Source organism: Rhipicephalus microplus, chromosome X (genome assembly GCF_043290135.1).
Source record: "Rhipicephalus microplus isolate Deutch F79 chromosome X, USDA_Rmic, whole genome shotgun sequence".
In the NCBI taxonomy this organism is placed as follows: domain Eukaryota; kingdom Metazoa; phylum Arthropoda; class Arachnida; order Ixodida; family Ixodidae; genus Rhipicephalus; species Rhipicephalus microplus.
In genome coordinates this window covers 268,991,116-269,007,661 of record NC_134710.1, presented here as the reverse complement: position 1 = coordinate 269,007,661, position 16,546 = coordinate 268,991,116, and the positions used below count along the sequence as shown (strand labels likewise).

At 39.8% G+C, this 16,546-nt stretch overlaps 1 protein-coding gene across 2 annotated transcripts in view; it reads right to left on the bottom strand.

Annotated features, from left to right (window-relative positions):
• Nubpl (NUBP iron-sulfur cluster assembly factor, mitochondrial) overlaps positions 1-10,001 on the bottom strand; it is a 51,492-nt gene extending 41,491 nt beyond the window's left edge. For both annotated transcript variants that reach the window (XR_005108469.2, XM_037414044.2), the window contains exons 1-3: positions 9,844-10,001; positions 3,553-3,706; positions 3,436-3,470 (exon numbers count right to left, since the gene is read on the bottom strand). Coding sequence is in view for 1 of the 2 variants with exons in the window: in XM_037414044.2 (XP_037269941.2) it covers positions 3,436-3,470; positions 3,553-3,706; positions 9,844-9,960 (306 nt within the window). In the remaining variant the exon portion in view is untranslated. The remainder of the gene's footprint in view (positions 1-3,435; positions 3,471-3,552; positions 3,707-9,843) is intronic.
• Between the last annotated feature and the right edge of the window lie 6,545 nt (positions 10,002-16,546).

The following is a 16,546-nucleotide window of genomic DNA, read 5'->3' as shown; positions in this document are numbered from 1 at the left end:
CCAAATGCAAAGAATAATTTGGCACTTGGGTCAACAACATTAGACCAACAATTATTTTACCCATTAGATTAAAATATTAAGCTCATTTGTTATCAAAAAATACTTCGCAGTGTAGCGTAAACAGAACAACCTTCGTACTACTACCATTCACCAGCTTAGTCCATTATATAGCTGGGACATCTTATATATTTTTTAAAACTCTTGTATATTTATAGTATCTGGTTTTGTTATTATAATCACTACCAATTAAAATATATGTCCCATGTTTACTCGTAGAAAAACATACTTATGAACAAACATATTAAAGAACTTTTTCTTTATTGCAAGATTCACATGAAATCACCGATTTACTCTAGACAGTTTCAATAAAATTCCAACAGAAGTGCTTCATCTTTCTATGCATCAATTGAACTGAGGGCCACTAGCGAAGAAAATAGCCCATGTACTATTACCCAAGTCAAATAACCATGCTGGTATCAACTTCCCGAAGTTCAAGGGTCATGATCACAGTTAATGCGAGCATTTGTGCTTTATTAAGAGTAGAAGCAAGTCGAAAAATATGTTTTTTTTTCTCTCCAAAATTACATATTTTTTATTTTTATTCACTTTCACAAGTTTAGTTTTTTTACTTTCATGACAAAAAACTGAAGATTGCCATTTAACTCAAAGTAGGTTTATATCGCTTTTAAAGAGCACAAGGTTGCTACAAAAAAATTAAGAAGCGCTCATTGTCTAGAGTCCTCAAGAAATTGTCACCTAGCTGCTTGCCATTGCATTTTGCATAATTGCCAAACTCTCATTACGAAAGAAATCATCTTAAAAAAACATATTTTCTGCATAGACGACCTTTCACTTACACCTTTAGAATGCGTTTTTCTCAAGATTCATTTTTGGGCAACTTCTTGAGTTTGAATATCATGTTTTCGGTACTTCTGATCGCCCAATCGGGATTAAACTTTGCCCCCACATACCTTAAAGGGACACTAATGTCAAATAACACTTTACGTCAGAGTGAAAGCTCAATGTATGACAACATCTAAAATGACAATATTATCAATAACAGCGCCCTATTTACCGAGAAATTAAGGTAAATGCACAAGAACACATGCACCGCAGTAGGACAATCTCAAAATGATTCCAATAACATCAGACGGACCGCTTACAATTGATCACTAGTAATGAATCTAGCTGCACTAAATAAAAAACCTTCAGTGTATCAAGAGACGCAATAAAATGCTGCCTGTTGATTTCTGTTTGATTTATGAAAAAAAGAACCGTCAGACGTTACTATGGGGAATGAACCTAGTGGTTAAAAATTCAATTTTCGCGTACTTACACTGGATAGGTGGTGCCGTCTAGCAGGGCGCAGTTGAATAAAAAACGTCTGCAATCTCAGAGCCAATGGTGGAAAATTGATCAATGGCCGTTGTTGCTACTGTGGCTCCCGCTACTTTCGGTCTGCTGCTACTAGCGCAGTAAAGCTGGGTAACGTGCACGGCAACAGTGACATGAGTCGGTCCGGTCGGTCCGCTTCTTGAGGCGGGTAATTTGAAGTGCGCTAATCTAATGCGGACCACTAAAACACGAATATATTTCAAAGTAGGCCCTTCCTTGGCACAAAAGTAACACTACGAGGTTTTTGGACCGCTATTTCAACAATCAACATCGACTTAATAGTTGCCTTCAGTTTAACCTGCGAAGGGTGCATGTATGAACTTTACATCAGATGTATAGTTATTACAAACGAAACGTAAGCATTTAGTATGGGCTGAGAATTCCAACAATTTTCAGATTGCAATTTTTCTTGGTCATCAGAATGTTTTATATGCACTTTCTTGATAGTAATTTGCATTCTACAGTTAATGTGGAGTAATATGAGCCATTATTGGCTCAAACTATTAAAGTTAAATGTTTAGTGGCATAAAAAGTTTGTCCAAAATGAACTGGCATACTTTACACATTGTCATGGCATAAAACAAAACTGGGCAGCTAATTATAATTATAATTACTCATTTAAAGTTAACATAAAAGCTTACATATACAACAAAAGTTTCATTGCCCTACGTTACAGATTAACACATCTTTTTTTTGGAATTGCATCTCCCTTTAAGGAAATGACATCCACAGTGCTCTGCGACCCCACACCATAGACAAACTGATGCAGAAAGTGCGCAAAAGGCTAGAAACATGAGCATGCAATGCAAACCCACAAAAGTATGATTTACAGCTGATGCAACACTGTATCTTCATTGTGCAGCAGAAATTTCACCCTCATTGAAGATGGTCACTAGTTGAAATAAGTGATACTTTATTCAAAAAAGTTCATTACCAGTAGTGAAATGGACACATATAGAGTTCCTTTCACTATGAAAAGCAATGATTCACAGTCATGTGAAGTGCAGCATAATTCACAAGCTGATCTATTGTTTGTTTTTCATACATTTCTCTAAGTATGACATAAGAACACATTTGTTCTTAACTGTGTTAAACTTATATGACAGCCCCATCTCCACACATTACTTCTTTTTGCTAAATTTAACATAATCAGAGTTACTGAGGTGCATCAGTTTCGTTTGCTCCATGATACTTCTTTGCCTCTAAAAAGTTCTCTTCACTTCCAAAATCACTGTCAGGACTACAACGGCAGTTCAGCGGTCAACCAGAACAACCAGGTCCGAACAAATGGCTTGTCCCGAAAGACGTACTAGTTACCTAATGCAATCAATCATCTACAATGTCCCCTCACTTCTCAATGAGTGTGAAAACGAAAATATTGATGTTCATGCCCGAACTCAGAAAAATATGAGACATTTTTGTTGGTTACAATGTTGCACGATGCTTGTGTGTGAGAACAGTTATGTAAACTTACTAAACAATTGCTAAGAGTATCACTCTCTTTAATTTATGCTATTCATTTCTATGGTATTTATATTTATGGCGTTTAATTATAGTTTTAGTTTTCAAATGAAGTTGCATGATTTTACTGCTTTTTGCTTTTCAATAACTCTGTCAAATGACCACTATTGTACACAAACTTATTTCTTATATGTTTTTATTAATACTTTGTCATTAATACAACAGATGTACACTTACTTTATTTCGTTGTACTCTGTATAGTGCTGCCATAAAGGGCCTTCAGGCACCCTTAAGCTGTTTGCAACAGCTTTTCACCTGAAGGACCCACAAGTTTGTAACAAACTGTTGAAAATAAAGATCTAATTGATTGATTCATTGATATTAGACATGAACGATACTGCTCCCATAAAATTATGACAGTGACAAAGCAGTGTGTACGTTGCTTTGACTTCAGGTAATACCATCTACTTCATGAACTGTCATAAACTTTTGTACGTCATGCACTCACAAGGTTTTCGCTGTAGTTGCATTTATAATTGCAGACATGCAAGCAGTTTAAAGTAGCAACTTTCAGCTCACCGTTTCATGCAAGGAAAGTGCCAAAGCCAAGTTGACTGTAAATAATAATACACAGTTTTGTAACCATCTGATCAGAAAAATGCTTATACAAGGAATCTAATTAGTTAATAGCCTCACCAGCAGTGGTGGATTTCCCAACACCACCTTTGCCAGATGCCACCAGGACGACATGCCTGACACCTGCGACTGGAAACTTCTTGGGCAGTCCTTGTGATGTTCTTTCCTGACTTTGTTCTGCTTTATTATAGCTTGAATTACCACCGAAGCATCGCTGTATAATTTGGAAAAAGAAAAATTAATACTATCACCATACAATTTGTTTTCTTCATTTAAACACACTAACATTTACATTAGATCCAGTTCTTCCGAGTTCTGCACAGGCTAACACAACTACGGTCAAAAGTAACGTGCAGCCTGAACTGACTCAATGTCATGAAGCCTGATTTAACAGCAGAGCTGGTGGCGTAAGCGCACTTTTCCTCCACTTTTACCAACACATGGGCCATTTTTCTTTCTCTCACCAGCAGAACTTGCACTCAAAGACACCTTTGGTCGACTGCTTTCACTAGGACAACCAACCGCACTCCTTCCTTCCTATCCACGCTAAACTGCTCCGCTATGACCATAGCTTTGTATTTGCTCTCCTCCTCCCTAGCCAGCTTCACTCTCTCCACACTGTTACTCTTTATCTACTAGGCTTATCTGGCTATAGTACGCTTCACTCTCACCCACTTAGCTTGACCCACACTCGCCCTCTCATCAAGCTTCTCTCACAGCTGGGCTAGAAAGTGCAGACGACAATCCCCAGAGATTTACCTCGGCTACAAACAGCTTCGCAGTTAAAAGTATTAGGCACTTCAAGAAATCTCTTAAATTTGTTTGACACAAATCATAGAAGCAATAAAATTCATTTATGTTCCCTCAAGGTGCATATTATTACATTCCAGACAAAATAAAACAAGATGGCTGCCATCGAGTAAAGGAAGAAAGTAAAGAACACTGCCTCATATTTAAGAAACTGTGCTTAAAAAATAAAAGAATAGCTTCAGTCATCAGGATTCTTCCTCATGATCATATTTAGTTTTTCAGAGGCATTGTGCAATGTGACATCACATTTGCAGTGATGTGATCACTGTTGCAGTGATATCACCCATCCAAAAATCTGGTCATTGCACGTACTCACACTTTCAAAGAAGAAAAGCAGTGTTTATCAAAGCAAGCTCAGTAGAAATGACAATTTCTAATTTCAACAATGCACTCAAAGCAATGAAGGCAAAATATTGTGAGTGTAATAAACAAGCTACATTACTATCACTAATCTGCGTTGCTGGAGAAGGCCCCCTATAATTTCTAGAGGCTTCTCAGGACAAACAATTCCACTCAAAAATATTCATGTGCTTCTGGAATCAACTCCAGCAGGTTTACTCACTATTAAAGGGGAGCTTTTCCTTGTGCAAAAAAAAGGGGGGGGAGGTCAGCATCTTTAGGTGAAGGCTATTATTCAATTTTATTAATTGTAACATTACAGGGGCCCTACAACACTTTTCCAAGTAACCATCAAATGGCTTCATTTAAAGGAGTTGATTGTCTCACGAATTTACAACCACAAAATTTTTGAAGCACACCAAGTATGAACAGAGCAACACTTTTCCAAGTAACCATCAAATGAGGTGTTGATTGTCTCATGAACTGATAACCATAAAATTCTTAGGGTACAGCAAGTATGAGCAGAGTCAACAGTTCTCTTGCACACTTTAACTGCTTTCATTCTTTGCTCATCTCAATGAGCGCACCGTAAGCTAAGTAGGTAGAAATGGCACCAAAGGAAAAAGTTACGTCATGTGCACGTCATTGACCTAAAGAACTTTTTTGCCTTTTTCTTTTGAACACAAACATTTAGTGTGATTGTGAGCGTGCGGGGGTATGTGGCATCCACCGTAACTATGCAGCTCACGACGCTAAAATCAGCCAATGCGAAATCTGGTTATATGGCATGGTCATTTGGTAATACGGCATCATTTGTAGACAAAAAAATTATTTCCAGCTGACTTTTAGAATTCATTGTAAATTCCAAGTTGCCTACAGGCTTCCGTCTTCTCAGGAGCCTCGACCACCGATCAGCAAGGTTTTCTGACCAAGCTGATAAAGTGTTGTAGGGCCACTTCAAGGATCATCTAAATGAGCAATTCCAGTCATTAATACAAAAAAGTCACAGAATTTCTTGTGCTTGCTACTGCAAACAATGTATTATCAAAAGATGTGTCAGCCTTCTACTGCACAATTTTTTTTCTTTCTAGTACTATATCCTTTTCTGATCTCGAACTCATGTTAACCCTTTGTATCTTGGCATCCACATATGAGGACAAAACATACCACAGCAATGGGTTCAGGTAGGTAAGATGGCCTTAAAGGTCAATGAATAATGTCGGTATTACGCAAGCATTTCATAAAAATATTCATGTGTTTCACTTCCGCAAATGAACAGCAGTACGTGCACACAAAGGCGTTCTTTTCAAGTCGCCTGTGTAGGTGTATGCCTACATTTTTTTTATAAGTTCATTTTGAATTCGCTATACCTTTTGTAGATTATTTTGCTTTATTTAAAAAAAAGAAGGTATTATCTTGTTTTTATCCGAGTTTTGTTACACTGTAAATGACCAAAGCTTTCTAAGTTGGGTTGTTGCTGCAGCATTCATGTTTGTGGACAACAGGCATACCGAGTGTCTTGTAAGAAGTCAACAAAATGATAAATGGTACTAGGACCCGCTTCGTTGGCAAGCAGCTCTGAACATAACATTATCCGTAATACAGATAAGTACGACATTTAGAAGTTATGTTTACAATTCATTTATAATTTATATGGTTTATTTGGGACGTAGATTAATTGACAAAGATACACATGGCATAATTTTCTAATGTTTGTCATGATGATAATTATATTATTCGCAAACATGTTGAAATGATAATGAAGGCATTGATTATGGTATGAAGTGATGACAATAATGATTTATGCATTGGAACAGAGTTGTCGGCAGGCGAAATTCCTATGTACAATGAAGAAGGATGATGGACATAATGCAACTAATGTTCTCTGCGTTCATATATGTGGCATTTTTTTTTCTAATAGAACCAAACATAGTTCAACTGAAACTGGGAAAAATGCACTATTTTGCTACTGATAGCATAATCGGGCCTGCTGAAAACATTTTTTTTTTTTTTTGCCAGTATGTACCTCCCCTACATACCTCAAACCTATATTGTGGCTAAAATATACATAGCCCAATATCGTCGGTATTCAGGAGTCAAGTTTGTATTTGGCTCATACAGATTGAAACATTTCATTTGGGCTTGAATTAGGTCATAAAATAAGTCTAAGACAATTCAAATGCACGCTTCAGCAATATTTTGTGATAAAATTACCATGATCCTTGTGCTTCTGTCGGTGCCATGCTTCGTCCAATGGGTATAATTGCGATTACTAGAATTGAAAAGTGAGTGTTCCTTCCTGGTAAAAGGAACACTATTCTGGACTGTCGGCAGTGCTTTCGTGTTCTTGGCGTCTATTGAAGACACTGGAAAGTGCTCCAGCCCGTCTTATGCTATGCCGTTTCGGACCACTTCTTCTTTATGGAATATATCAGTGCCCAGTACCTTCATTTCATATGCATTTCATTTCAAATATACTGTGTTGGAGTGAAAGGATATGATACTGTAGCCTTTAACTTGAAAATAAACACTGAGAGGCAAAAAGATGTTGGAAAATCAGCCTTTTACTCTTTATATTCGAGTTTTGTCACAGAACATCATGTCCTTGAATAAGTGCCAACACACCCTACCAAATTTAATTGTGGAATGTAAACACGATAGCAAAGCAACTAGGACACGAATGAAATACTTTGGATAAAACCATGTTGGTTGTTTTGGTCACAATTGCTGACGCAGTTCTGTTTTAAAGAATGTGGCTCAGTTTGATTGAAACCGTTACAGCACTTGGCTCATTTTTTATTTGAAACAGCCTTTTTGAAGTGCGGCAGTTTGGACTAGTTGGTAGGACACGATGATAGTTATAGCGCGAGAACAGAACGACGTCTCCTTCTCGTCCCTTTGTCGTCGTTCTGTCCTCGCGCTATAACTATCGTCATGCCTTTTTGAGTTCATGTTACAATCAGGAATTGCCTTGTTTTGATTTTACTGTTATAAAAGTTAAAGATGCTTTGTAGGTGCTCTTTACGCTCACTTGATATTCAGCTTATTTTTGGTTTAGCATTTGGGTTTTTTTTAAAAAGACACCACATATGTGGATACTTGTTTTCCTTTAAAACTAAAACTGAATTTTTTGGGTGTCCGGTTTATTACCACTTTCATATGCATTACCACTTTCATATGCATATGCAAATACATGCAAAAAAAAAAGTACTTGAACAACTGGATTGGCTGTGGGAAACAAAAGAGGGTTAAGAGATGGAATAATTTTACACACATGTATTTTGGTGAGAGCCTGCAAAAGAAGTACAAGCCCAGTGAAGCTGCTCTACGATTTAATTTCTTCACATCGCTTATGCTGTACCAAAAAATATGGAAAAAGCATGTACTGCATTATGTCATCACTATTTAACCAGTACCGAACTATTTATGAGAAAATTGCTCTTTCTCTATTGAAGCCTTAACCAAATGTGAAAAGCATGACCAACAATGCATGCAAATCCACACTGTGAATGCTATGAGTGAAATAACCAGACTCCCCTCTTGGTGTTCTTCATAGCCCTGTGACAATGTTACGGTAAATAAAAAAAGGTACTTCAATAGTTTTATGTAGATTATTTTGTCAATATGTTATAGACACCTAACACAAATGCAGCATGGAGTTACAATGCAGGTTTTGTGTCCTTGGCAAGTCGTACAATGAAGCTGAGGATACACTGTACTTGATCAATGCCCCAATATTTACAGGTTGTGTATTGAAGCATTCAGCACCAGGCATTCACCTGCTAGACTCAGTGTGAATAAATTAACAAAATGATAGGCCAAAGGTATTCCATGAAAGAACGTTGACGATAACTGTGTCTGCCATTTAAGCTGGAGTAGCCAAGTTTTCCTACCTTGCTGAAGGACAATATGCCTCAGCAGACATGAGGCAATTACCATGACATTAGCAAAGCATCTTAGTCTCACACTAAGTAGGCTGTGAACACATAAATTTGTTGACAAGTGAAAATGCACGCACTTGGGACATATATTCACATACACTTGTGACACGCATGTTTTTCACATAAACTCCTGAGCATTTCCTCGGTGCGCAGCCTGTATTCAGCAGTTTTTTAATATCTCAGTATCAAGCCATAACGTGCTAATAGGCACATTAGCGCAAGGATTTTCACCTTTTTGTCTAGCCTTGCATGCTACTGTATGGCCAGCTGTCTGAACGGTAGGAAACTATCATTACTACCTGTTTTAGCACCTTTACATTACTGTAATAGAAAGCAAACACACAGGCAAATTTTTGATGATAATGTATTTTTAATGCTTTTTCATAAGGGCCGAATATGGCAAGCGAGCTCCATGCCTCAATGTGTGTTGTCCAAAACATCAATAAGCAATAGATTACAATGAATAGCAGTACAGGAATGAAAATCATTTGATATATATATATATATATATATATATATATATATATATATATATATATATATATATATATATATATATATATATATATATATATATATATATATATATATATAAAGACGATGCTATGAGCCAGAAAGTTGTGCTGGTGACACACAAAAAAGCATTCGTGCACAGAAATGGACAACTGTTGCACAAGCGTGTGTGTTCACACCTTTTTGTTTGTGTTTAGATGTAGTGCGGTTGTCCTCAAGGAGTTTAGTGCTTTATTAAAAATGATATATTTTACTTGCATGAAGTTGTGAAACTTGTCCAAAGGTGATTGACTTCTCACTTTAGGCTTAAGTAATGTACCAGAGCGAAACCCACTTTCTGTAAAGCATTGGCGCAGCCAGAGGGAGGGGGGTTCAACCCCCCTACCCCTGCCCCCCAAGAATAAGGAAAATCTGGATACATCCCTGTCGCAGAGGCATACGTTAGGAATGATTTCTCGACTCCATCTGTACTACCTATACACGTAATCAGCTGCGCTTTAAAGGCAACACATATGCCAACTCAAGTCACCAGGTGAGTTAAATATACGCTCAAGCGATACAGCTTGCACTAACAGAGTTATCAGTCACACTATAATTTCATATATAAAAACATCAGAGTTATAATTAGCTTTAGCAGCAGGCCAATCATGTGAGCGCGCAAATGAATTTCGAGCAGGACCACTGCAGCTTCTTTCAAGATTGCCACAGTGACTGCAGGTTGTCAATCCTGTGTAAAAGCTTTACGCACCGACGGTACAGTTTGAAAAGAGCTGTAGCATCCAGGGACGGCGTTTCGTATGGTATGATTTAACCAATGAACAGACCTTCCAAACAAGTGTATCGTAAAGATGCACTGATTAGCCATTTTAAAGTCTATCCTAGTTATGGCCAAGCCGTGTTGGCGTACTCAAAGTTTGGAGAGGTGGGAGAGCACAACCTGTAAATGATTCAACAACCTAGAACGTTTAGGCTCATATCGCCACTTTTTTTTTTTCTATGACATTTGGTAAACATGCCGGTGACACGCGTTTGAAGCACTTTTTGTGCACGAATAAAGGAATAAACTGAATGTTATTCGGGCGGAATATTCGAATATATTGTCAGACCACTGAATGTTTAAAAGTTACACTTCTTCGCGAATTCTTCGTAACAATCTGAAACTTTGCCCCTTGTGCCATGAAACACTACAATGAATGAAATTCGAACATTCTACGAAGTAGAAGAGCTCCCGCAAGCGATAACTCGATGGTGAACTTCGCAAAGGTAATTATGCTTTTGCCAGATTGTTTGGGCCCCGCTTTGAGAGTGCGAACGGAAATCCTGCTGACACTACTCGAACTGGCGTAAACAAAAGAACGCGTTTTAGTTAGCCATTGTCTATGAATGTATACATGAAAACAGCAGCCCCCTGCCTTTATGAATGAAGGTGTGCGAGCTTAGACATTGTGCAATTAAGCAGTACGCGAAGAGCTTCGCTTCTTTTCTCAAGCCATTTTCTCAATCATTCTTATGCAACAATGTCCACACCTCAGCAGACAACGATCAAGGCCATACCTAATGTACTCTGACCTCCATTTCAGCATTATACCTGAATCTCACCTTTCTACCCATGGTGTCTAAGTATACTAAGTGGAGGTTGTTCCAGGACTGGAATTGTGGAGACGACTGAACCGTAACCTGAATTCTCGGAACATGATTGATTGATATGTGGGGTTTAACGTCCCAAAACCACCATATGATTATGAAAGACGCCGTAGTGGAGGACTCCAGAAACTTCGACCACCTGGGGTTCTTTAACGTGCACCCAAATCTGAGCATCTTGGCCTACAGCATTCTCGATGGAGGCGAAAATGCAGCCACCGCAGCCGAGATTAGATCCCGCGACCTACGGGTCAGCAGCCGAATACCCAGGCCACTAGACCACCGCGGCGGGGCTGCATTCTCGGAAACTGTCTGCTCAAACTGAACCTGAATACAAAATATCTCGTACTGGTTCTGAACAAAGCAATTGGTCAATGCTAGCTTGTCATACAACATGTTGCTCAAAGATGGTCGCATTTATGAGCATGTTTGATACTATTTTCACTAAATTTTATAGATTTTTATGCAAAAAATGGATTACCGTTTTCAGCTGTTAGGAACGTGGTTTTGACGCCATACCACCACTAGTGCCGTAGTTGCGGCTCGGGTCCGGCGGGTCTCGTCGACGAGGCCAAAGCCGCGAAGTCCGGTTACGAAAGCCAGCTACCTACGATCGTAGGTAGCTGGCCTCCGCAACCAGACCCGCGGTTTAGCTCATCTTGCAGGAAGGAAGGCGCCTTCTTAGGGAGCCATTAACAAAGGTTCATTTATGTAGATTACAAAGAGGAGAGTTACATCTTTACAAACTCGGGTCGAAAAAAAGCTCTACATCAAAAAAAGCTCTAAGCAGCCCACGAGGGCTGATTATGAACAGTCCCGTTTCCTCAGATACGTGGATGAGAGAAAGGGCACCAAATTACACTGTCCAATCCCAAGAGATACACTACTTTCGACAGGACCGCCCGAGATTCGCTCGCAGGATTTCAAGCTGGACGGTTGTGCCCTCGCGATCTCCGACTTCAGCGTAGCTCCCGCCGACTGGTTCGCCCTCCGCGGTCTCCTGACGCCGTGTAGCTCTCGCATTGTGGCACCCCGCCCTTGGACTGCTTCGACCGGATCCCCACTTTCCTATCTCCTTCTTTTTTCTCTCGTTGGCTGTCTTCTTCTGCTTCTACTTTCCTTCTATTCTTTTATCCCTCCTTCCCCCCACCCCTATAAGGCACTGCGCCGTGTCGCCTGAAGGCAGACAGAAATTAGGTGCCTTTTTCCTCTTCATTCTAATCACTACCACCACCACTCGCCCCCGTCAGCGCCCTTGACTGGGGCGGAGTCACCACATTTCTACTGTGGGCACCACGGTGTCCCCTCGCTGGCGTGAGAGGTCGTTGTGGTGATGGGTTTCAGGCTCGTGCCGACGCATCAAAAAGACCGCAGCGACGCCGCTGTTCCTTCGAGGAAAGTTGCCGCGACCAAAACCCATTCGACGCCAGACTGCAGGGCGCTTTACTTTCAGGCTTGGAATGACAACGCCCGGTCTGGAACGGCTTCCCGCAGGCTAGAAGCCCTTCGGCGACATTGTTCGCAGTACACAGAATTCCGATCCCCTTCGCAGCCCAAGAGCCGAACCTAACATAACCTGCTAATTTGCCTTCTTTCCCTTTTAACAAAACTTCCAGATGTGCCATGTACTGGACACAACACGTTTTAAAACAAGAAGGCAATTAAATGGACTATTACAAAACGGAAGTTTCGGTAAATTTGCCATACGAGCAGTCGCTCGGGGAGCGCTAGCTGTAGTGTTTTATCTTGGCACACTTAAATCTATAGCATTGTGCAACATGAAGATCAAAAGTTTATTAGCCGAACCAGTTCAGGAGACATTGAACTTACTTCTATGAACTTGAACGAAATGAAATGTACTGATTAAAAACAGAAGTCATACTCTTCAGGTCAACAACCTGTCCCATACTATCGCAGATTTTAGAACCCTGCTTCTTAACCTCAATATAATCAGTTCAGGAGAAATGATGGGGAACGCACACCCACAAGGGGTGCCGGTCTTCTGCTAAACAGTCAAGTATTAAGTGCAACACTCAGTAAAATGACTTCAGAAGCATAAGCTTGGGCATGTTCAGTGGCATATCCAGAGAAAATCCTGCATCTACCCCTGGGCATGTTGATAATCCATGTTAACTTTTATAGTGCAGCTAATTTTCTTTATGCTATAGTTTTTGCTATCTTTGACATTTAAATTTCAATATACACATGTGTGATGGCTATTTTGAATGTTTCAAAACTGTACAAATATGCCTACATGTGCTGCTGTCTGCTTTCTATATACATGTACTGCTTCAAAAAATAAAACCTTGGAAATTAGCAATGTGTTCACGTAACCCCCATATTGGTTCTTTTGAATGTGAAACATTTCTTAGCAAACCTAAGGCACTTTGGGCGTTTCTATTTATGTATTTATCTAGCCACCTATGTCTGAGTGCTCTCCTGATTGCCTCCTTCGCCTGCTGTAGACTAAAATTTATATGGGAGGGTAAGAGGTTTTCACAAATAGGGCTATTTGGTCATGACGTGAATTACGTGAATATCCTGTTGCGCATGTTCACAGGCCTTTTCCTTCAGACATGTGAGCTACATACCTGTATACCATGGGCCGCAGTATGCGGGTATGCAGTTTATATCTACACCAGAAACGGTGACAACAGACATTGCTAATTTAAATGCAAGAGTGCCAAGAGTGCCACTAAAGAGCAAAATGATTTTTTGAATTTTAGTAAAGCAAAATTTCTCAATCCTGAAAATACCACTCTTATCACAACATAACGCTTGGCGAGCAAGAAAACGTGCGAAAAAAAAAAAAAATTCGGGTGGAGACGCCACTGCGAGATTCCCGCAACAAGCCCCACAACATAGTAAATTTTGAAGGCGTCTACTGGGTCTCGCATAGATTCTACTCAATAAAAATGAAGTACATTAATTTCTGTGGATGCTCTAGACCTAGCATACAATGTTTCAGAAAATTACATCGAGCCAATGTCAAGAAGATAAGAAAAATACATTTTGCAATTTCTTACGTCACGCTCAGAGATTTCGGTGCAAAATTCAATAATGAAACTTCAACCCTAATTTTCTCCACTAATAATGAACTTATGACAGTGAAACTTACGGCATTAGAGTTCTCAGAGTGCAGTTTATCAATCTAAACCAAGTCACTACTTATATTTAGTGTCCCTATAAGAAAAGGCCGACATCAGCAGCATTGACCCGACAAATACAAATAAAAACGAGGACGCCAGCAGGAAGTGTACCCACGCATTCTCCGTGGAAGTCGGGTATTCTAACACAGAGCCAAGCCAGGTCTTCAAGGCTCTGTAAACTACCCAGAGGCAGAAATGTAGATGTGGCATTGCAGTATACAAAGAGTCTGCAGTGAATGCTGTTGGAATTCTACGCGTTTTCTCATTTCGCTCTTTCCTTCGCTAGGCTGCGCTCGTCGGCTCGTTTCACCACCTCTCCTAGTGCCCTGTCTCAGCGTTCAAGGTGGAAACGTAACTGGCGTGTGCATGTGCTAGCAGAAAACAGACTTTCACCCAATGACAGCGTCTTTGGTACGCAGCATCGTTTGTATTGTAAGCAGTGTCAGTTGACGTCATGCCAACTGTTCTCAATAGAGGAAACACATGGAGAGCAGAGCACAAGCGTCTGTTGGTTGTTTACGGGCCCTTTAAAACTGCTTCGAAAAATGACCTCGTGCATGCATAGTGTTGATGCAATGACAATTGTGGTTGTAGTACTGGCTATCTAATTTTAAAAACATGGCAATAAAATTACATATGTACTCCTGTGACATCAGCATCATGTCAGGTAAACAATAATTGTAGTTCTAGTGCTCGCTCTGCTTCTATAGCAGTCTGACAAACATTACAATAATATATTCTTATGATTAAGCAAGCCATATCAAAGCCTTGCTCAACCATAAAGGAATATGCCAACGATAGTTACATACAACATTCACATTACTACACTTCATGGTGCACTCTGTTTCACTAAACAAACGAATTTTCTCAATCGTGAACGCTGATATTACGTCACACCATATGTTATCTTTCAAATGCCAGAGCAGTCAGCATTCCTTATGAGCCCATGATGTGCACACTACTGTACTTTGAAAAACACCCCTATCCCCCTTGCAATGCTTGGCTCAATGCCAAAAGATGCGGCATAGACAAATACTTACCAAATGCTTCGCATGAAATTGATTCCAAGGCATAGAATCTGCTGAATTTAGATGCATGGGAAAAGTTCACATGACATCAAAACTGCAACTGTAATGTTAACACAAAATGTCGCTGGAGCCAACGTTTCGACAAGCGGACTTGTCTTACTCAAGGCTGCAACTCCTTCAAGGTTACAGCCTTGAAGAAAACAAGACCGCTTGTCAAAATGCTGACTTCAGCAACACCCCGTGTTCATGAATTTGTTATATCTTCAAGCTTCTTTCTCCCATAAGCTGCCTTTTTGGACCACAAATGACAAAAGTGTTTCTCCATTAAACGCATACTATTTTATTCTTATTCCATTGCTATGCAGCTTTTTAAACAAGAACAATCATTTCTTTTGCAGGTGTACAAAAATGAGTGACAAGCTACCCGTACTAAGATACGCAACTTTATTTTGTGTGTAGAAAAGGTTTCATACAACACAGGACTAGGAAAAGTCATTGCACATGCATACACACACACACACACACACATGAAAATAAAGTGCCAAAGAATAAATACCACAGTGCAACTCAAGTACATACATGGCAGAGTATGACAAAATATCAACAGCAAAAAAAAACTAATGCCAAGTCCATGTTCAAAGTTTAGCGCAATCTCAATGCACAGGTGTCCATCTTGGAGCGCGTGTGGATGCCCCAATAACAGCCCTTACTGTCAGCTGCAATCATGGTCGTCGGCAGGGTTTTCTTTAGGGGGGGGGGGGGGTGCAAATGACTCTTGCAGGGGAGGGGAGAGCACTGGTGTGCTTGGGTGGAGGGCAAGTGCTGGTGAGGCCTGAGGGGGGCAAGTGCCCCTTTTACAACCCCTGGCCGACGCCCATGGCTGCAATCACATCAGTGGTCAAACAAATACTCAGTGCGCACACTGTTGTCACTTTCACCCGTGATGCACAGCTTTTAAGCAATTGCAGCACAACTCAGGGCAAATTTTATGAAATTAATTTACAATGAATGAATAAGTGTGCCTGAGCTAGGGCAAAGCTATCTCCTATATAATACACAAGAATTGCAGAAGAATCTAACAATGTAACTTTTATTAATCTTATATTTACTGCAAAGCTGAGTTGGCATTCAGCTAATTTGTCACCATTATGAGTGACATAAGCACACTGTTACGTTTGAATAATTGATGTGCAGTAGGATTAATGTAAGGCGAAAAGGCCTTAAAACAGTCAAACTGTTTGCATATGCATTACATAAATGCCAATGAATATTTCCCTGATGTACTGTCTAAGTTGTAACAAAACCTACGAAATGAACACACACACACACACACACACGCACACACACACACACGCATACATACGGGCACACAAGTGATAAATCCAGCACACAATTTCACCTTCACTACTAATAAAAATTTTCCTATATCTACTATTATTAAATTACTGTTGTACTTAAAGCTTCACAGAAGCCAGGATTTAGGAAACGCGATGGCCAAGTTTCATTTTTTTTTTTTTTGCTACCCCTCTTGGTTTCACGGAAACCTCGAAGATATTTTCCACATAACAGAAAAGAGTGTCTTGTATACAAACACCTTGATGTATACATATATAACTGTGTGCGTATGTATATC